Source organism: Monodon monoceros, unplaced genomic scaffold (assembly GCF_005190385.1).
Source record: "Monodon monoceros isolate NGI ecotype Baffin Bay Population unplaced genomic scaffold, NGI_Narwhal_1 Super_Scaffold_12, whole genome shotgun sequence".
NCBI classification, from domain to species: domain Eukaryota; kingdom Metazoa; phylum Chordata; class Mammalia; order Artiodactyla; family Monodontidae; genus Monodon; species Monodon monoceros.
In genome coordinates, this window is record NW_021703768.1 from 157,685,152 (window position 1) to 157,698,061 (window position 12,910).

At 53.6% G+C, this 12,910-nt stretch overlaps 2 protein-coding genes across 12 annotated transcripts in view; one reads left to right on the forward strand and one right to left on the reverse strand.

The window, feature by feature from the left end:
- Positions 1–8,029, reverse strand: part of TJP3 (tight junction protein 3) — a 29,531-nt gene extending 21,502 nt beyond the window's left edge. The window contains exon 1 of one of the 2 annotated variants that reach the window (XM_029218926.1): positions 7,818–8,029. The gene's annotated coding sequence lies outside the window, so the exon portion shown is untranslated. The remainder of the gene's footprint in view (positions 1–7,817) is intronic. The other variant, XM_029218925.1, reaches the window with a different exon arrangement.
- Positions 8,030–11,913: 3,884 nt separating this feature from the next.
- PIP5K1C (phosphatidylinositol-4-phosphate 5-kinase type 1 gamma) overlaps positions 11,914–12,910 on the forward strand; it is a 59,999-nt gene continuing 59,002 nt past the window's right edge. For all 10 annotated transcript variants that reach the window (XR_003792647.1, XR_003792650.1, XR_003792649.1 and 7 more), the window contains exon 1: positions 11,914–12,131. Coding sequence is in view for 7 of the 10 variants with exons in the window: in XM_029216521.1 (XP_029072354.1) it covers positions 12,038–12,131 (94 nt within the window). In the remaining 3 variants the exon portion in view is untranslated. The remainder of the gene's footprint in view (positions 12,132–12,910) is intronic.

Here is a 12,910-nt window from a genome sequence, read left to right on the forward strand (position 1 = left end):
GGATTAGGAGCTAGTCAAGGGTCAGAGACCTCAGGAGCATAGGGCTGGTCTTTCTCGGGTCACCCCCATCTTCGGGAGGTTTACCCTATTTTAGAGAGGGAAAACGGAGGCCCAGGGAGGCCAGGGGCATGGACTCTCTGAAGGCGTACAGCGGCCGCCTCTGGGCCTGCCCCGAATCCAGTGGTACCCGCCTGTCTTCACACCTAGCACCTGGCTGGGTCCCCAGCTGGGGAGGGCGGGGCGGCGAGGGCGGAGGAAATTCTTTAGGTTCCTCTGAATTAAGGTCAGGCTTCTTTCTCCTCACCCAGCCTCACCCTCAGGAGCCATCTAGGAACTACAGGACGAGAGCTGGAAACCCTCTACCTGGGGGTGAGGGAGGGAGGAAGTCACCTGGATGGGTGGAGCCACCATCGGCCCCACCCACACATTCCTTTGTGCTTAAAAAAAATAGACCTTGAGGCCCAGCTGTTCCTTTGCCCCATCTCAGGCCAAGGTTGAAGGGGCAAATCTGGGCATAGACACCCCTTCCCAGCCTCATCCAGTCAAGACTGGGCAGAGAGGAACTCCAGACTGTGGGAAGGGGGGAGGCAGAGGGGAAAATGGAGGATCAGGGAAGTGTTCCTGGAGGAGGGGGTATTGCCACTAGGGTTTTTAGGGTTGGATAAGAGTTTGCCAAGTGTACAAGACAGAGAATATAATCAAAATCTTTGACGCCCCCGAAGTTGATTTCTCACCACTCCCCACTGCAGTTATCCCCCAAAACCTAGCCTGGAGACCCCAGTTAGCCAGAATCAACCCCTCAAGGGTCCCCAAAGGCCCCCAAGGCAATAAATATTTGCAGAAGCCCCCTTCTAAGGACCTGCTTGGAACCTCTTGGCTAAAGGGGAAAGCTCAGTCTTTCCCGACATGACCTTGGGTCACCAGCAGGTGGCACACAACATGATTTTAGGTAGAAGAAAGTCAAATATTTTCTAAATAGATGTGTATTTGCTTTAATGACTCATAGGACAAAACATAAATAAGTTCCCCACTGCCACGTGCATGCAGGGGTTCGTGGCTGCGATTACTGGGGAGGACTGGGGAGGAGTTACTGATTGGATGTAGGTCTGGCAAAATCAGACAAATAAGCTGGCTCATGCTTATGGAGTGTTTGCTTTGCTCCAGCCACTGTTACACAGATATCCACGTGACCATTTTGCAGCTGAGAAAACTGAGGCCAGATAGGTCGAGTGGCAACCCCAACTAGGAGAGCTGGATTTGGCCCTGGATTTGGTTCTCTTTGACCCCACACCGCTCAGTCTATACCCATGCTTCTCACTGTAGGGTAATTTGCTCCCCATCCCCCAGCCTGACACCCCAGGGAACGGTTGGGCCCCAAAAGCCAATAGTGCTGAGGTAGAGAAACCCCACTTTAAACCGCTCTAAGAAGGGGGGCAACCACCACAAGACACATGGTCTTCCTCCAGCCACCTCACATATTCATGCCCTGCTCAGGAACACTCACTGGGACTTCCCTGGTGGCGCAGTGGTTAAGAATCCTCCTGCTAATGCAGGGGACACGGGTTTGAGCCCTGGACCAGGAAGATCCCACATGCCTCGGAGCAACTAAGCCCGAGTGCCACAACTACTGAGCCTGTGCTCTAGAGCCAGGGAGCCACAACTACTGAAGCCTGCGTGCTTCAACTACTGAAGCCTGCACGCCTAGAACGCGTGCTCCACAGCAAGAGAAGCCCCCGTTCACCGCAACTAGAGAAAGCCCCCGGGCAGCAACGAAGACCCAACGCGGCCAAAACTAAGCAAATAAATAAATTTCAAAAAAAGAACACTCAGTGTCTCCCTAGTACCCATCGGATGACGCTGTGCTCAAATGCAGGGCTTTGGAGAAGGGTGCGTCCACTGCTGCCTCACAGGCCAGAGGCGGTGTCATTCATGCATTCATTTTCCCACCTATTCAGTCATTCACTCAACAAAAATATTGCAAGCCCCTGCTATGCGCCAAGTACAGAAAGGAGAAGTGATGGGGGACGGAATTCCCGTCTGAAATTGCAGTGCCAACTACAACCAGGAGGGAGCAGTGTGCGCATGGCCGGAAGGGGTGGGGGAAGGGAGGATTCAGAGAAACCTGTGGGATGATCTTCCTCTGCCCCCTCTGAGCACCTACAGGGAAACTGAGGCCCAAAGGGGGTAGGGACTGGGTTGAGGTCTCCCAGTGGGTCGTGGCCGCCAGAAGGGGTGGGAGCCTGGGGGGTTCGTTCACGCTGGGAGCTTGGGGTCTCCCTGGTGTAGGCTGCTTTGCGGGGCTGCAGGAGGCTGAGGTCTTATCTGTGGCCTAACAGGTCTGACCAGAGCCCAAGAATGAAGCAGCTCTGCAGCCTGGCTGGGTGCTGGCTCATTCACTCGAGGTTTACTGATCGCCCACTGTGTATACCCAGCACTGACGCAGACCCAGTCCCTGCCCTAAAGGAAGCCAAGGGTCCTCAGGGGAGATAGACAATAATCAGATCATCACGTAACAGAAATAACAAGTCCAACCTAGATTTCTGAGAGCATAGGTACAGAGGCACAACCTGGGCTGGGGGCTCTGGGAGGGCTTCTCTGAGGAGGTGGTACTGAGATTAATAGGAGTGACCTAAGTGAGAGGTATCTGGGCAGAAGTAACAGCTAGACCTGAAGGAGGTGAGGGAGGCGCCATGGGAGAGCTGGTGCAAAGGTCCTGGGGCAGGACTATGCCTGGCGTGTAGGAGGAACAGCGAGGAGGCCCGTGTGTCTGGAGCAGAGTGAGCGAGGGGGAGAGAGGGAGGAGGGGAGGGCAGGGAGGGGACGGGGCAGGTCCTGCAGGTCCCTGTGAGCTGAGGGGAGGACTTGGGTTTTTACCTCCAGGGAGGTGGGACCCTGGAGGGTTGTGGGCAGAGGAGGGGTGGGGCCTGACTCGGTGCTCACAGGCGCACTCTGGTGGTCACTGCCAAGAGGACAGACTGGGGGCCGTAGGCGGGAGCTGGAGGAGCAGTGACTCCAAACCCAGAGGCCCTGAAAAAAAATGTTTTAAATAAACATTTTATTTTGAGGACTTCCCTGGCCGTCCAGTGGTTAGGACTCTGAGCTTCCACTGCAGGGGGCCCAGGTTCAATTCGTGGTCGGGGAACTTAGATCCCACAAGCCACACAGCGTGGCCAAAAAACAAAAGAAACATTTTATTTTGGACTAGTTTTCAATTGACAGAAAAGCTGTAGATATAATTCAGAGAGTCCGCCTATGTTTCTCACACAGTTTCTCTCAACATTAACATCGTACGTGACCACCACGGTAGCCACATCCTCGCTATTAACGAAACATCTTCACTATTAACTAAACTCCACGCTGTATTCAGGTTTTACTAGTGTGAAATCTGCACCAGGAGCCCATCCAGTATCCCACAGTGTGTTCACGTCTGTGTGATCACGTCTTCTTGGGCTCCGCTCCCCTCGTTCCCTGACCTTTTCCGTCTGGAGGAGACGGGTCAGGGATTTTCTACGATGCCCCTCCTTTGGGGTTTGTCTGATGCTTTCCTCACGCCTGGACTGGAGTTGTGGGTTCAGCCAGAGGGCGCAGGAGGAAGGGCAGTTTCTGGGTGGGGTGGGCTTGGTGATGAGCATAGCACTGAGGAATGGCCCAGCGGTAGGCACCATGCGGGTCACGGGGCACCTTAGGGCGCGTACTTTGATGTTGGAGGGAGGGGAAAGCGAGGAGGGGTGAAGACCCTTCTGGGGGCGGCTGGAGGGGGCTCACAGAGGGTGTCACCCCCCACCCCCACCCCCTAGGTGGGAGGAAGCCCTAGAAGGAAGCTCCACGGCAGGGGGCAGAGCAGTGCCTGGTGAGAATCCCAGCCCCTCTGCTTCCTGCCTCAGTTTCCTCATCTGTATAATGGGACCTAGTTCCGACTCTGAGCGCTATGATCGCGAAGGTTCACAAATTAAAGCAGCTGGCACGTAGCAGGTGCACAGAAAGGTTTGCCTGGGTGCCTTGAAGTTCCTCCACTCAGGCCAGAAGGAGGGAGACAAGCCCCCACTGGGAAAAAGTGAAAGGGAGTTATGGTGTTCTCCAGAGCTGGATGGGGACCGCCTGCAAAATTGTCTATTTCGAGCTTCCATCGTTGTGTGCAATGGCTGGGGGAAGAACCCAGGCCCCTGACACCTTCCTCACCATCCCTGGTTTCAGTCTGGCCTCTGCACCTGTACCCACACCAGCTCCCCCCACCACACCCCATGAAAGGTCCCCTGAGACCCCACCCTTATCTGCCTTGAGGCTGGGCCTGCCACAGCGGGAATCTGTCCTGCTAAAGCACACAGCACTGGTCTTTCTATTCTGTTCAGAATCTTAGGTGGTTCCCCATGAGCTATTAATTCATTTATAGAGTGCCTACTGCATACCAGGCACTGTTCTGGGAGCCTAGGTCACTGGAGAGGTAGAGCTCACAGACCAGCATGGAGAGCAGACATTCAACAAATAAGTCGGGACTTTCCTGGCGGTCCAGTGGTTAAGACTCCGCGCTTCCACGGCAGGGGGCGTGGGTTCCATTCCTGGTCAAGGAACTAAGATCCCAAAACCAAAAAGTAAACGAACAGTCTCAGCAATGAGAGCGTAGTTAACAAGCTGTGGCTTTAGCTCAAGAATACTCCATAGCTCCCTAGCATTCGGTCAAGGATATTTATTGAGCATCTGATCAATGCCAGGCTCTGGGTATCCTCTTTAGTTATCCGTGCTTCTTATGGTCTTCGAACTATTTTACAACTCTGTAAATTATAAGAAACTGGTGGTATCTCAAAGGATTCTTGTCCATAGAAATACAAATGAATTTTGTCCCGTGGAGACCACTGATTATTTCCCTGTGGATACTGACCACCTTTACAACTATTTGTAAATTCATTTCAGCATTGATTGCCTGTGTGTGTGTTCTTTCTTAATATTCTCTCCTTTTTAAAAAAAATTTATTTATTTATTTATCGCTGCGTTGGGTCCTCGTTGCTGAGCGTGGGCTTTCTCTAGTCGCGGCGAGCGGGGGCTACTCTTTGTTGCGGTGTGAGGGCTTCTCATTGCGGTGGCTTCTCTTGCTGCGGAGCACGGGCTCTAGGCGCGCGTGCTTCAGTAGTTGTGGCACGTGAGCTCAGTAGTTGTGGCGCACGGGCTTAGTTGCTCCGCGGCATGTGGGATCTTCCCGGGCCAGGGACCAGGGCTCGAACCTGTGTCCCCTGCATTGGCAGGCGGATTCTTAACTGCTGCGCCACCAGGGAAGTCCCAAATTCTCTCCTTTAAACAATCTGTAAAATCTTGCTGGTTCTCATATTAATTAATGAGTTAAGTAAACTCATAAAGCACCTGTTTGTTTTATATTAGTATAGAGTCATGCTTTACATTTTTGAAAAAAAAAAAAAGATCCCTTAACTCCATTACACCTAAAGCCTTCACTCTAGCATCCAAGGCTCCTCCCTGAGGAGATTCCCAACTACTCCATCTTACCTGTTACCATCTTCAAGTCCCAGAGCATTCTTTCCACTTTTCTTCCTAATCACCCTGAACTCTGTCTTTCGTAGTCAGCAAATGCTGTTGGTTCTCCCCAAATCTGTCCAGAATCCGCCCACTTCTCCTCACTTCTGAGCCCCCACCTGGTCCACCGCATCCTCTCCCACCTGGACCAGTTCAGTCCCCTCCATCCAGGTCCCTGGTTACACCCTCATCGCCCACAGTCTGTCCTCCCCGAAGCAGCCACCAGAGGGCGCCTGTGAGCACCTGAGTCAGGCCCCTCTGTCCACAGCCCTCCAGACTGCACGACCTGCCCCGTCCCTTCCCTGCCCTCGCCTCCTCCCTCTCTCCCCCGCACTCGCTCTGCTCCAGACACACAGGCCTCTTAGCGGTTCCTCCAGCTCGCCAGGCATGGTACTGCCCCAGGGCCTTTGCACGGGCTGTGTGCTCTGCCTGCAATGCCCCTCCCCCAACTACTCACTTCTTTCAAGTCTTTGTTCAGATGTCGCCTTCTCAATGAATTCTCCCCTAATCTTTCTACTTAAGACTGTAAAACACCCCCCTGCCTGTTTAACTCCTATCCCTGTACGTCTTTCACTTTTTTTTTTTTTTTTTTTTCCTGTAAGGCTGACCATCCTCTAACCCAGGATACAATTTAGGATACAATTTACTTCCTTATTGTGTCTCTTGTTTCTTGCCTGCCTTCCTCCACCAAACCACAAGCCCCACAAGAGCAGGGATCTTTGTTTCTCTAGATCACCCCTGAATCCTCAAGCCCCAGAACAGCACTCGACACACAGTAGGTGCTCCATAAATGCAGGTTCATTCCCTGGGCACCCCCGCCCCCCCCAGTCATGTTCCCCGCTAACCTCAGCCCATTCCAAAGGGTGTCAGGCTCCACCCTGAGCAAACACAGCTCCCCTGGCGCCAGGCCAGACCCGAGGTGGAAGAACAGGAACCCAGACTCCCGAGGTGGACTTTCCCCAGAACTGGGGCCACACAGAAGCCCTGAGCCAGGGAGGCAGGACTCTTACAGGTGCTGAAACTGGGGTATTGGCTGGGGGCATAGGCAGCCCCCAGACCTCCCCACTCTCTGCAATTTGACTCCTATCAGGCTGACAGCCCTACTTTACTCTGCAGCCCAGGGCAAGTGGCTACCCCTCCCTGAGCCCGGGTTCAACCTCCGCAAAACAGGAAGGCGATGGGACATTGCCACTGGCTTGGCATTCTGAGTTCTGATTTGGGGTGGGACAGTTTACCTTGACCCCTGCATGACTGGGAATCTATTACTTGCTCTATCATATGCTGTTCTTAGCAGCCCTGCGACGTGGTGACTCATTATACCCAGTTTACAGAGTGGAAAACTGAAGCCAGCTCTATTTGACTCCATGGGTTTTTCTCTCCAAACCCAGGCAGGGTGGGATCTGACAGTCGAGATGTCACCCCTCCCAACCCCACAGAACCCAGATCTTAAGCAGCTCTGCTTCCCGGGAGTGACCCCAAATGCCAGGCCGGCTCTATACCCTGCAACTGGGACGCTCATGCCTCCGGAGCCCCAGAGGGCCCTCTTGGGCCCAGACAAAGAGCCTTGAGGCCTTGAGGTGCAATCAGACACTTGGCTGGCTGGGAAGTTCTCTTTGTCCTGCACTTTTTGGGAGCAAATGACCCAGAAAAAGCTCTTGCCACTGGATCCCTGTCTTCTCCTGGATCTAAGCTTCCTTTGCCCGGAGACCATTCTGGCTCCTTGCCCACAGTCAGCTCTGCAGACTGTTGTGACAACCATCCATCCGCCCCTTCCTGCACTTCTCCGCTGGGAGATTTCACCCAGAGAAGAAATCAAGATAAGCAAGATAAGCCTCCCCAGAACCCCCCGTTCCTCCCGCTCCAGCACCTGGAGAGGGGACAGAGATGAGATGCAATTGTCTGAAAACTTGGGGGCCTCTTAAGAAGTACCAGGAGGCCCAGATACCAAGCAGGTGCCAGGCTGCCTCACCTGCCATCTCCCCGCCAGCCTCCCGTCCTCAGTTTGGGGGATCAGAGGCCAGTCTGTGCCCCCTAAGCCCCCCTGCAACAGCCGGAGCCAACAATGACCCTCTGAAGTCTGTGACTATGGCATCCTGGGCAGGCTGCCAGGGGCAGTAACTGCTGGCCAGATAATCCCTTAGAAACTATGTCAAATGCCCACACAGCAGTGTCAGTTTCCTGCTTTCCGGGGAGCCTGGTGGTGGGGGGAGGTGACAGGGGGCCCAGGACCCCACAGTGGGGAACCCAGTCTGGACAGTTGCTTCGGGATGGTGGGCAGATCGGGGTGGGGGACTCACCTGTCTAGGAGGCTGGGTGGCCTCTGGGCAGGCAACAGGAGCTAGGGCCTGGGCTTCCGCCTGGCATCAGGGGCAGGGAGGGGACCCGAGGCTTGAGCTCTGGTCTCCCCACCTGTTTGCCCAACTTTGCCTCCCTGTGGTGGCCACAGGCTAGCCGGTCCCGTGCCAGGTGGAACCAGCAGGGCGACAGGCACAGGCAAACCAGCGAGAGTGAGAGAGACCTGGTTGGGTGTGTGGCTCTGTTGCAAGGTGCTCTCACGTGGGAGCAGCTGACCTTAACCCCTGCTGGCCCAGAGGCCAGGGACGCCCAGTCCCGCCCTGCTTGCACTGGCCACCGCTGAGCCCTTGGCATCAGCAAGGGACTGGCTCATGTGGCAGGTCCTTGGGAGACATTTGTGGAAAAATTCAAGGATGAATGAATGAATGGCGCATCCCTGCCCCCCCATCCCCTCACTGCTCCCCTTGCCTTCCAGCTGGCACAGCATCCCACCGCTTGTGGCAGGGCTGCTCCTTCCATCCCCACAGATCTGAGCTCAAATTCTGCTTCTGTGCCACCAAGTGACCGGCCGGATTCCTACACTGAGAATTTTCTATCACTTCCCAGCTGGGCAGCTTTGGGCAAGTCACCGGCCCCCCAGTTTCCTTACCTAAAAAAATGGGAACAACGGGGACGTCCCTGGCGGTCCGGTGGTTAAGACTCCTCGCTTCCAGTATTGGTGTCACAGGTTCGATCCCTGGTTGGGGAACTAAGATTCCACATGCCGTGCGGCGTGGCCCAAAAAATATATGAAAATAATAATAATAATAAAATGAAAACTAAAATAAAATTTAAAAATGGGAACAACACTGGTGTCTGCTCCTAGGGTTGTTTCCTACAGTAAAGTGAATGAATGTCTGTCCATAAAGTGCTGAGAACTCTGCTGGGCACACAGTAGAGTTGCACCTTCCAGCTGCGACCCACAGGTGGCTGGTCTGAATGAATGACATGCAGGTAAAATACACATCGGATTTGGAAGAGCAGCTGTGCAGAAAAGCATGTAAAATAGCTCATTGGTTTTACCTATCGATTCCCTGTAGAAATGATAATAGTTTTGAATGTATTGCGTTCAATGAAATATAGTGTTAAAAGTTATCTCGCCTGCTTTTGGTTTTTTAATTTTTTCAGATGTGGTTGCTAGAAAATTTTAAATGACATTTAAAAAGTTAAACTGAAATGGGCTTGCCTTGTAGTTGTATCAGAAAACACTGGAATAGGAGCTTAATACGTATTAGCTGTGGAGCCTTTTGCAGTCACATTCTGTTGCTATTGTATCACATCTGTATTAGTTTCAAAGTATTTGTTAGCAGCTGAAACGCCTTGTGTCTTGTTTGCTTGTTTGTTTGTCTTCTAGATGTCTCTCTCTCTCTCTCTCTTTTTTTTTGGCCGCGCCATGCAGCTTGTGGGATTTTATTTTATTTTATTTATTTATTTATTTTTTTTGCGGTAGGCGGGCCTCTCACTGTTGTGGCCTCTCCCGTTGCGGAGCACAGCCTCCGGATGCGCAGGCTCAGCGGCCATGGCTCACGGGCCCAGCCGCTCCGCGGCATGTGGGATCTTCCCAGACCGGGGCACGAACCCGCGTCCCTTGCATCGGCAGGCGGACTCTCAACCACTGCGCCACCAGGGAAGCCCAGCTTGTGGGATTTTAGTTCCCAACCAGGGATCGGGCCCTCGCCAGTGAGAACGTGGAGTCCTAACCACGGGATCACCAGGGAATTCCCTAGATGTCTCTTCACTGAGGTCGGGGATTTGGTCCTGCTTATTCGTGTATCCTCCTGGCCTAGAACAGTGCCTGGTATACAGTAGGTGCCCAATAAATATTTGTGGAATGAATTAATGGAATATGGGGAGGGGTGGAAGACTCATAAAGTCCCTCTTACCTGCAGGACCCAGTGCTGACAGCAATAGCCACGAGGGGGCGCCCGAAACCAGGCAACCAGCCCCAGCTGGGCAGCCTCAGTTTTCCATCCTGCAAAATGGGAATATCGAGCAGGCACTTGGGGGGATGAAGCAAGAGGAGCAAAAGCCGCTGCCCCACGGGATCCCGGCCCCTCCTCTCCATTCCCAGTTGTCTGAGCCAGTGGTTCTCAAACTCTATCAGGCATCCGAATTGCCTTGGGAGGCTCATTGAAAGACAGGCTGTGGGTCGCCGCCCCCAGAGTTTCTGATGCAGGAGGGCTGGGCTGGGGCCCGAGAACCTACATTTCTAACAAGCTCCTGGTTGATGCTGATGGGGGCAAGTCCAGGCACCTCGCTTTGAGGATCACTGATGTAGATCTTCTCTGGAGACAGATTCAAAATGAATCAGGAGTTCTATCCATGGCGCGTGTCCAGAGAACTTCTGGAGCCTTTTTAAAAAATGGTGGCAAAATACACATAACATAAAATTTACCGTCTTAACCATATTTAAGTGCACAGCTCAGTGGCATTAAGCACATTCTCATTGTCGTGCATCCATCCTCTCCACCCATCTCCAGAACTTTCTCATCTTCCCAAACTGAAGCTCCGTCCCCAGGAAACACTGACTCCCCAGCCCCTCCCCCACCCCGTGGTCCCCACCATCTACTTCCTGTCTCTATGGATTTGAGTCCTCTAGGGATCTCATGTGAGTGGGATCAGACAGTACTTGTCCTTCTGTGTCTGGATTCTCTCACTGAGCATCACGTCCTCCAGGTTCACAAACGTTGCAGCGTGTGTCAGAATTCCCTTCTTTTTAAGGCGGGATCATATCCCATTGTATGAATGGACCACATTGTGTTTATCCATCATCTGTTGATTCCCTGGAGCTGTTTGACTCCTCCTCTCTGGGTAGGCTCAATTCTAACAGGACACAGCTAACCTAGGGGATCCCTCCACCTCATCCTGGGTCCTGTTCTCTGTGTCTTCCTTTTTCTTGATTTGTCTCCTTGCTTTGATGGAGAACATTTCAGGAGCATCTTTCTAAGCCCTGGGTCGGACCGAGGCCTGCTCCATCTTGCTGATTCCCCCTTATCCCATCACCAAGCACCCCTAAGCCCAACCTTGTCGGTCTCCCGCTGACCTCACCAGCACCCTGACAATGAAGAGGGATCACGTGTCTGGAGTCGGACAGGCCTGGGTGAAAACAGCCCAGCTTCACCCACACCAGCTGAGCGTCTGGACTCCCCCACCTGCCTCCCAGCAGAAATCATTAATAATGAATAAAACTACTAATAGCAACATTTATTACTCCCCAAACCATGACCTCAGAATGAATGACTGCCTAACCATATCATTGGTGAGTTCACCATTAGACTTAAATAATATTATTATTCTTAATACAATAAGTAAAGGGGATGCTTCACAACACGGTCCTTTGTGTGATTCCAAATATGTGGCTTCAGCTCTCTGGGCTCCTGTTTTCTCATGTGTAAAATGGGGATGATAATAGTTCTCATCTGGCTGATCAAATTGTCTTCTAGGTGTAATGTTCTGTGTTAGGTATTGGGAATATGGTAGTAGTTAAAAAAAAAGGAAACGAAAAGCAGGTCCCTAACTTATGGAGATATTGCATATAAAGGCTTTAGCACTAAGCTTGGCATTTAAGGATGTTATTGTTACATATAACTAAATTTTACTACGTTATATATCATAAATAATATTTTTACGTTATATATAACATTACTTATTATAATACCATATTACTGTTTGTTTAATAGTCACGTTAATGTATCATGACAATATCACATACAATTTGTATATTGTGCATAATGATAAAAATTTGTTTCTTATTATTACGTAACTATTACTTATATCAAACATAAGCATATGTAATATAAATTTTATTTTTAATATGATGATAATTTTTAACTGTAATTATTATTTATGCTCGTTATGTATAATAACGCTCTTACGTACTACAGTAATATTGACAGGAATGGCGCTGCCCTTCCACCCCTGGGCACGTGAGGGCGCTCGCGCCGCTCCTGGGGCCCGGGACGCACGCAGGCCCCGCCTCCGAGCCCCGATTGGCGGTGCGCGCGGTGCGCGATGGCGCACCGCCTGGCCCCGCCCCTGGCCCGCCCCTCACTCCGTGGGTCCGGCCCCTTCCCTCAGCTCTCCAGCCGGTGGCGGTTGTTGTTCAGCGGCGGCGGCGGCCGCATCTCGGGTCGCAGCCTCCGGCCGGCCGCCCGCCCGCCCGCCGGCAGGTCCGCGCGCGGCCATGGAGCTGGAGGTGCCGGACGAGGCGGAGAGCGCCGAGGCGGGGGCCGTGACCTCAGAGGCGGCCTGGGCGGCAGAGAGCAGTGCGGCAGCAGGTAACGGTTCCGGACCTTCCTCCTTCTCTCCCCGCTCCCCGAATGGACCCGCCCTGACCCCCCTGCCGGGGCCCAGTGGACCCGTCCGAGCGCCGGAGGGGCGTCGGGACCCGCAGCGGGGAGGCCGGGACGTTCCACTCGGGGGCGCTCGCGGGGGGGATGGAACGCCCCACTCCGGGGCTGGGGGACGCGCCGCGGGGCCCGAGACGCCCCGCCCTGGGGGTCGGGGTGGCGCCGCCCATTCCCGGGGTTCTTGGGGGAGCCGGCTGTCTGGGAGCGGGGGTTGGCGCAGGGCCCCATTCTGGGAGGCTGTGGGTGGAGCAGACCCCGTTGGAGACATGCGGGGAAGATGGGTCCTCACCTCTGGGAGGGGTGCGACCTCTATTTAGGACGCGCGGTAGGTGGGTGCACTGCCTCCTGCTGAGGGCGCTTGGGAACGACGTCCCACCCAGTGTTGTCAGGGGGCTGCTCTGCATGTGGGATAGTGGAGTACCCCCGTTCCGATGGGGGGGCCTTGCCTCCAAGGGGTGACGCTGTCCCACATGTTTCCCCCCGCCCCGACCGTCTGGACCCACTGCTCGGGGCCGCCCACTTTGCTGGTATCAGCTTCCGGGCCTCACCCGTTTCCCTGCAAGCCGTCACCCTGTGGGCACATCTTACTGGTCGTTAAGGGCAGGGGCTGCTGTGGCGGAAGTGGGGGGTCTCGGAGGCCAGATGGGTCAGCCTCCTGACTACCTCATTTTTGTGGAATTCACCAGACCTGGTTTCTAGTCCACTGG